The 9,050-nt window shown below is 32.7% G+C and overlaps 2 protein-coding genes across 2 annotated transcripts; one reads left to right on the top strand and one right to left on the bottom strand.

The window, feature by feature from the left end:
- Positions 1-3,563: 3,563 nt before the first annotated feature.
- Positions 3,564-5,129, bottom strand: LOC130808199 (uncharacterized). The gene is made up of 4 exons (XM_057673671.1): positions 4,722-5,129; positions 4,539-4,628; positions 4,349-4,445; positions 3,564-3,941 (listed from the first exon to the last, which is right to left on the bottom strand). Exons 1-4 carry the CDS (start codon positions 4,930-4,932, stop codon positions 3,806-3,808), a joined length of 534 nt encoding a protein of 177 aa, XP_057529654.1. The 5' UTR covers positions 4,933-5,129; the 3' UTR covers positions 3,564-3,805.
- A 348-nt stretch (positions 5,130-5,477) lies between these two features.
- On the top strand, positions 5,478-8,405 carry LOC130808196 (pentatricopeptide repeat-containing protein At2g03380, mitochondrial). The gene has a single exon (XM_057673666.1). It carries the CDS (start codon positions 5,972-5,974, stop codon positions 8,090-8,092), a length of 2,121 nt encoding a protein of 706 aa, XP_057529649.1. The 5' UTR covers positions 5,478-5,971; the 3' UTR covers positions 8,093-8,405.
- Positions 8,406-9,050: the final 645 nt, after the last annotated feature.

Below are 9,050 nucleotides of genomic sequence, written 5' to 3'. Positions count from 1 at the left end.
GAATTTCAATCAAATGCAACAAACATCCAAAAAATCGTAGGAAAACAGGGGTACACCCCAGAGGAGTGTCACTGAGAACACATGAAGTAATTAGCCAATTATCAATAGCTAGTATTACACAAGAATAATGTCATCAATCCCCAAAGATTATGATCGACTAATAATAAGACAACCTAATTATTTCTTGTGTTCTCAGGTCACCCCTTTGGGGCATATCCTGTTCTTCAATCTTCTACATCATCATAATCAGGTAACTAATCATTCCTTTTTTTTTTTTTGTTTGATTAGGGTTAATCTGTGATTGTACTCAAATTATTAATTTGTAAATAATACTCTCAAGTCTCAACTATTGCTCATTGACTCAAAATATTCTAAATTATTATTTAACTCTGTATACTCCTAAGTATTTTTGTATATCCCTAACTCTTGCATATTCACTCAAAATATTCCAAAACAACCTATTGAAAATAATGTGCATTAGGGTTCAAGGCTAAGTATCCCAAAACTTGGGGATACAGAGTTAAAAATGGAGGTATTTTGAGTCAATGAGCAAGATTATTTTTTATAACTTTTCCTTTTTTAAATGTAATTTTGTTATTGAGATTTTAGTTTTGATGTAGGGTTACTTTTAGAATACGCTACGATCCGTTTGAAAGTCGATATTATAATAAAAAAAATTATTAAGAAAATAGTTTTCCATCTCTGCCTGTGGGATTCTGAATTTATTGCTCTCACTTGCCAGAAAAAGTATGTTATTATTATCTGTGAACTGTAGTATATTCTGACAATAATGGTTGATTTCGGTGAAAGTGCACCTTTTCAGGTATTAAATATAAACTTGTCGCTACTAAAAGGTATATTCTGGTTATCGAGTTTTAGGTCGATTCAAAAATTGGGTTGTATGTTGTTCACATTGATTTTTTACATATTTAAATTCATTTTGAAGTCGGATTCGGTTTAAAAGTCTGGTAAATATTGAATTATTGAGTCTATTTTAAACATCTCTAGTCGGTAGTCGCTGCACTTTTTTAAGCTCTGAATGGTAAAATAAATTTTGTAAAAATAGTGTGTAATCTAATAATAACAAGTATTTTTAATTATTGTATTTGATTGTATTTGTTAAATAAAAATATTTACTATTTTAATATCTTTTAATATTGGTGCATATCAAAATGACATGGACCAATTCCATAAAAGATTTTATCATATATTATATGTCCCACTCTTTTTGTATTATTATGAATTTGGATGGAGTTTGATCATCTATTTAGCTTAAAATGAAATGAGGAGAGGAGTATGAGGAGTAAGTTGAAAGAATTTATTGAAGGATATTATTTAGTGGTGTTACTCGGACATCAATCGTCATAGACGAGCCGCCTTATCTTAAGTAAAAAATGTAATCTCTCTTATTCATCTTAGAAGTCCCATTTGACTTTGCATGAATTTTAAGGAGAGTCAAAAGTGGAACCCTAAAGGTAGGAAAGAGAGTGGTATTATGAGTTTTTTAATGTAAGGGAGGAAAATTAGTATGAGTAATGGAGGGTATAATTGAAAATAGGATAAAGCTACTAAGGGCATAAAAGTCAAAAACCCATACTAAAAATAGAAATGGGACAATTAAGATGACTTGACCATAAAGGAAATGAAACACATAAGTTGAATAGGAGGAAGTATTTTAAAAAATATTATCCATAAACCATATTATTATCAATCCAAACCTGGTCAGCAAATACTACAAGTCTGCAATAATGAGATGATAAAATAAGAGTTACTCTTTCCCTCTTAATTTACTAATTTTGTTGCAAAAAGTGCTCAAATTAATTTGTAACAATTGAAATGGATAGGAAATTATTTGTTTATAAGTGACATGTTGATGACTGAGGTGTAACCCCAATTAGGTTATATTAAGGCTTTTCTAAGAGGATGAAAAATGATAATCAACCCATAATTACTAACCCTTGCTAGGGTGAGTTTAATTATTATAACGATAAGTCGTGCAATACAAAAAGTTTGGGTGCAACTGTACAATTTTAAAGATACATTTAAATTCTAATTTCCTTCCTAATTAATGATTCTTATTGTAATAGATGTGCAATATTTTGTTTTTTATAACAATTCAAAAATTTTCATGAGGGCTTAAATTCGCCATTGGCTAGAGAAAGAATTAATTATTTCCGTAGATAGGGAGCATCGAACTCCTAATACAAAATAAAAGAGAAAGGTTTCAGCTACAAGGCTATGTCATGATTCTCAAATCAATCACATTATTAACCAGCTTTAAAAAGGGCTACTAAAGCACGGATGACACTCGCCTTAACAAAAACCTAGTAAACTAATCAATATTTAAATTTTACAAAAACTTCTTTAGTTTTGAAAATTGAATTTTGTTTCATTTGAACATTTTTTTAAAGAAAATGTAATGAGTTTGATTTTCATCTATGTCATGAAAATTGAGTCATGTCTCAATTGGAGCAAGTGGCACTTTTCCGGATAAGATCCTAAGTTTTCTCAGCCTATCTTGTAGAAAGAGTGTTTTTTAGTACATGGTGGGTCAAGGGAAGGAAAGGACTAGATGATCATCGAATCCAAAACCTTAAGCAGGGAACATGATACTTGTTTTAACCAATTGAGACAAGTCCTGATTTTCAAAGTGTATATTAAAGTGGGCATTAAAAGAGAATCTACTAGAAGCTCTTTCAACATGAAATAGACCTACAATACTTAACAGACCATGATGCATTAATAAACAGAAAACTCAATGTTCTCCTACCTTTTGATACAAGTATTTTCTATAGAGAAACCTCTGTTTGGTCACTACCTGTTTCGTTCAACCATACTCTTAGTTCTTTTTCTAGAAAGAAGAAATAAAAAACTTCGTTAATTCAAATTCAAACAAAGGGGTTATAAAAGAGGTTTACTCAAAGATCACTCATAAACAGGCTGTTCCTTGGGGTAACCTTGTGTGGATTCATAGACTTGTTTAGTGGCAGGATCTTCTTGGACAGGTTAAAGAACAAAGATAAACCTAGAATCTTTGGTTAAAAGGTTGAAGCTGGTTGTTCCTTCTACGAGTAAGTCTTGTACGGACTTAATCCACTTCAAAATTGTTTGCACCAATCCTAATATTCACTCATTTTCTACGTAAAATCACTTGATTATATTCTTTATATAGAAAGATACACATTATTTTTAATGTAAACTAAATTCATATAATACTTTTACTCCTATTGCACAAGTCCCATGATACAACCAATGCACATTTTCTTCAATTGTGTGTAGTCTCGAATGCTGTAAGCAGTGACAGATCCAGAAAAAAAAAATGAGTGATATCAATTTTGAGTAAAAAGGCATATAGTGGGTTTTGATCCTAGTAACATATGTGAAAGGCAATATACTAATCAGCTCATCTAGGGTATATTTACATTTAGTATTTGATTTTATTTTGGATTTGAGTGATGTCAACTGACTAGATCCGCCATTGGCTATAAAGCGGTCTTGAATTGGCTAGTACCTTAAAATTTTCAAAAGCTATGTAGGAATGAAAGATTACCTGGTGCAAGGAATTTGGAGGGTTCAAAGTTCTCTTGTCTATTGTGATTCTAATCATACACTTTTCCTTGTGTCTACACTCTACAGTGTTTATGATGCAATGTTATATATATGAAGCAACTTAAGCACAGAGCTTCCCACATAAGTATTACAAGAAACTAATTTCTAAACAACAAAAAACTATAAAATTATATGAATGTGATATCAAACATGAGCAAAACTTTAAAGGGTTATGTAATAGAATATCTTCAAAACTTCATTTAGCAGTCTTCTCCTTGAGCATTGAAATGAATTCATCTCTTTCTTCGTCTGTCATCCCTTGAGTTGAGCAATCTCCGACTCCCCACTCCGCTCCTCTAATGCAATATTTGTTCTGTATTTCCTGCTTATTCCTGTCAATGTGTTCATAACAATGTTAGTCATTGCTGTACTAATAAAACATTACAATTACAATAACTTAAGGATCCATTGTTCTGTATGTGGAAATGAAACTTTTATTATTAACTACTATTTTGGTTCACAATTTTCACTGTCTTTTTGATTGTTGCTATTAAAATAGTCTTAGTTGGTGATGGAAAATTATTTTAAAAAGCATTTTTATGATGATAATTTCACGACCATGGAATTGGAATTGACATGATACATTTTATAAAAATTTATATCATTGTTATAATTGATTAAATATTAATTGATTACTGTTTATTAGAGAAAAATGGATCAACCAACTAAAAGTTTGACTTTTCATTGTGAGTTAAACATCAGCTTACATCACAAATGAAAAACAAGTTAAGGATCATACTTCTCCTTATTCTGCTTGGAACGCTCAAGTAGCTCTTTAACAATAGGAGACGATTTGAATCTCTCATCATTTTCAGCATACTTCTTTTGGTTTTCTTCTGCAGGTACAAACCCATGTGATTGATACATCATTAAGATTGCATCAGCCATTAAATACTAATAAAAGACATATTTATATAATACAAACATACCATTAAATCGATTTAGAAATTCTATAGAAGGCAATTCTGGACCTGGGACCGATTCTATTCCAGAAAACCCTGATAAAAATCCTGCTTGAGCTACAGAATTTCACCCAAAAAACACTAAAACATTAAACCTAGAAAATCAGTAAAACCATAGTTTCAGTTAAAGATGAAATTGATGAAAGTTACCTGGATTTGACCAGCAGAGAGCTAATGAAATAGCTAGAGGAACACAATATGTTTGCAGTCCATACTGAGAGAGCTTTGATGGAGGAGGATTTACAGAAAGGGTAATAATCCTAGGTTGGAATTTCTTTGAAAATGAAAAGACGGAAATGGAGGGAGATAATAGTTGAGGAGAAGAGCCCAGGAAGGAAGAATAATGTAAAGATGAAGCCATTGGAGTTTCTCACCCTCCTTGGAACACTGGGCTTCTTCTTAGTACAGACTACAGAGTAATCAGTGAATAGAGTTAAAGATAAAAAGGGGAAGAAAACAAACGGTTGGCATTGGTTTTGGAGTATTAATTTGGTCTATCTTTCATTCGATTTAAGTCATGTTCGGTTCAGTTATGTTGTCATCAACATGTATCAGGTTACTGTGTACAAACTCCTTATAAACGCTTTTAATTATCTTTTAAAATATTATTACTTTGTTATTTTTATTTGTTTAACTGGAAATTAAAATTATAAAGTTTTATCAATTTTTATATAATTCGATTAAAAGTAGTTAAATAAACATTGACCATTAATTATTAACTCTAAATATATGAAACCATGTATTTATAAAATTTATTTTATTAAAATATTTATGACTTTATTAGAATAACTAATAAGATGATTGAATATGAGTCAATCATACTTCTATGTAAAAAATCGGTTCAGGTTTAGAGCAGTTCAATCTAAACTTCGTTCGGGTTAAGTCAGTTTTAGCCGGAACGAGTTTGGTTTTGAGCATGATTCGGGTCGGTCACTATTAAATTCGGGTAATCTCGGTTAACAGTTACGTGTCGGTTAGAAAAATCGGTTACAGCTCGGGTCCAGTTTTTCCATTTTCGGTTGTCAGCCGGTTCGGGTATAGCTTCGAGTCGGGTAATATCGGTTCGATAAACCTAAAAATAGAACACATTTTTGAGTCGGTTTACTTTCGATTTCAAATCGGATTTCCAGATGGAGTCACTTTTAAACAACTCTACTTAAAACAATAAAATTATTTTCTCATAACTTTCATTAAATAAACTATTTATTTCTCGTATGAAACACATTTTATGGTTAGATCGCCTTACACTCTTATGCTTGCTTGTACTTCTAAATTAATTCAAACTCTTTTCTTCCTTCATACATATCAGGCAGAAGCATGTGCCATATTCAAATTACAAACAACCTTTCTCGGAAGCCCAGCTGCCATGATCATCTTCAAATTCAAATCATTTCCAAATCATGAATCACTTATCATTTCATTTATTCAAACCAATTTCTTGGTTCTTTACCAAATCTTCAATCCAATGGAGGGCTCTGTCTACCTTCCCAAACCCATATTCAATATCTTCATCCATGACTCGCACCATAGCTCTAAAGACTCGAGCTTCACTAAATCCAGCTTACCTTCTTATGTATGCTTGTAAAAATCTCCCTTCTCTCAGAGTACTTCATGCTTTACTCACTGTACACGGTTTAACTGATGATCTCCTGTGCCTCACCAAATTGGTCAGTTTATATGGTGCTTTTGGTTCTTTAAGTTTTGCACATAAGGTGTTTGACAAAATTCCTAACCCAGATTTCTATTCTTTCAAAGTTTTGATTAGATGGTACTTTAAAAACGGATTACATTCTGAAACTATTTTGTGCTACAACTGTTTGAGAAAACACCTCAAAGAAACTGATGATGTTCTCTTCTCTATTGTGTTGAAGGCTTGTTGTCAGTTGAGGGATGTAGATCAGGGGAAGAAAATACATTGCCATATTGTTAAATCAGGGCCTCCTGATAGTTTTGTTCTGACTACTTTATTGGATTTGTATGCCAAATGTAGGGAGATTGATTCTGCCCGCAATATTTTCGAGGAGATTGAGATTAGAGATATAGTTTCTTGGACTTCATTGATGATAGGATATGTACAAAATGATTGTCCTCAAGAGGCTCTAATGTTGTTTAATAGAATGAGGGAAAATCTTGTTGATGGAAATCACTTTACATTGGGGAGCTTACTAACAGGCTGTGGAAAGTTGAGAGCTTTGCACCAAGGAAAGTGGTTTCATGGGTATATAATAAAAGTTGGTATAAATCTGAATTCGATTTTGGCAACCACCCTTATAGATATGTATGTCAAATGTAGAAGAATTAAAGATGCTCGTTCTATCTTTGATGAGATGAGCACTAGTAATGATTGCGTCGCTTGGACTGCTATGATAGTCGGGTACACTCAATGCTATCAGGAAACCGACGCCTTAGAGTTGTTTAAAGATAAGATTCGAGATCGTTTTCTGCCCAATTCCATGACCATAGCTAATGTAGTTTCAGCTTGTTCTAAACTCAAATATTTGAATATGGGCAGGTCGGTTCACTGCCTTTCGATTGTGCAGGATTTAGAAGATGTAGACGTCAAACATGCTCTGATTTACATGTATGCAAAATGCATGATGTTCAAAGATGCAAAGTATATCTTTGAGTCATTACCCATCAAAAATGTTATTACATGGAATTCAATAATTTCAGGGTATGTTCAATCTGGAAATGCATTGGAAGCACTTAAACTATTTCACCGAATGATTTTAGAATCTGGGTCTCCGGATGCAATGACATTTGTTAGCGTCATCTCTGCTTGCGCTTCCATCAGTACTATCAAACTCGGTTCTTCATTACACGCTTATATGATAAGGGACGGTTTCTCACACAACAACATCTATGTTGCAACGGCACTACTTAATTTTTACGCCAAGTGTGGTGATGCAATCTCTGCACGCAAAGTTTTTAACGAGATGAGGAGCAAAAATGAAGTGACATGGGTTTCAATGATTAGAAGTTATGGAATGATTGGTGATGGCGAGGAGTCGATTGCATTGTTCGAAAACATGTTGAAGGAAAATTGGGACCCTAATGGAGTAATCTTTACAACTGTTTTATCAGCATGTAGTCACTCAGGAAACATCAAGGAAGGGTGGAAGCATTTCAGTAGTATGTGTGAGGAGCATAAGTTAGTACCCACCATGAAACATTATGTATGTATGGTCGACTTATTGGCTCGTGCAGGGAAGCTAGACGAAGCTGCAGAATTCATGGAGGACATGCCTATTCAACCGGATATGAGTGTACTTGGAGCACTTGTCCATGGATGTATTCTCCATTCCCGGTTAGACTTGGGAGAAAAGGCTGCAAGGAAAATGTTGGATATGCATCCTAATGAAGCATGCTACTATGTGATGTTGTGCAAGTTATATGCTTTGGAGGGTAGATGGGAGAAGGAAAATGAGATAAGAAATTTGATGAAGGGTAGGGGGCTGAGCAAGTCACCTGGTTGGAGTTTTTCAGAGACGGATACTTGCAAGCACCTTCCTTTTTCATAACAATAAAAAAATCAAGTATTTAATAAATGGACAAATATTTATTTTTATAGAGATTAAATAGTATATTTTTCATGATAAGTGAAAATATTCGTTATTATCATAACATAATCAATAATTATACTTGGTATATTCCGCTGAGTAGCAGGATTCGGGATATAAGACAAATATGTCATACCCATACCCTCTTCAAAGAGAGGGCAGTGGCGGAGCTAGGTTGGAGCCCACGGGGTCACGTGCTTTTAGGTGGTTTTTTAAAAACAATTAAAAGTAGACTTTTTTATTGGTAAAAGTAAAAGTATAAAATTGATACTGAAGTCTTTTGATGATAAATACTTCCTCATTTTAGTAATTTAGTTTTATTTATTTATTTGATCTCATTTTTTAATTAGGTCAGTTGATTTATCTTGTTCCATTTCCTTTTATGGTATGTCGTATTTAAATTTTAGCAAGTAAGGATAAAATGGTTGTTAATTTTATAAATGAAATTCTGCAGAAATTTCGTCCATTAGTTAATATCCCTAAAGACTCCGAACCCTGAATCTGCCACCGAGAAAGGGTAAGAGTAATGTACTCAAAGACACCCTAAAATAAGCAATGGAAAAAAAAAACATGTAGAAACTAGCACAAGCTAGGTATACACTATTAAAATAAAAATATAATTATAAACATATAAGAAAGTATACACCTGACCAAAGTTTGTATGTACATACGCGAAGGATCTAAGATATCCTTTTATAGATGGATATATCCACTTAAACGTTGGTGTAATTATCAAAACCATAAAATATTATTTTTCTTAAACCGAAAATCATTATTTCATCTGTGATTTCACGTAAATATATATGACTTAAACTAATAAAATCAGAGGAAGGAGAATGATAAATTGTCATCTAAACATTGGGTATTTTTAAATAACAGAAAATCGTTAATAATGTGTTTCTATGGAATTACTTGCATT

This window comes from Amaranthus tricolor, chromosome 3 (assembly GCF_026212465.1).
Source record: "Amaranthus tricolor cultivar Red isolate AtriRed21 chromosome 3, ASM2621246v1, whole genome shotgun sequence".
NCBI lineage: Eukaryota > Viridiplantae > Streptophyta > Magnoliopsida > Caryophyllales > Amaranthaceae > Amaranthus > Amaranthus tricolor.
The sequence above is the reverse complement of the archived record's forward strand: the minus strand, read 5'-3'. Positions and strand labels throughout refer to the sequence as shown.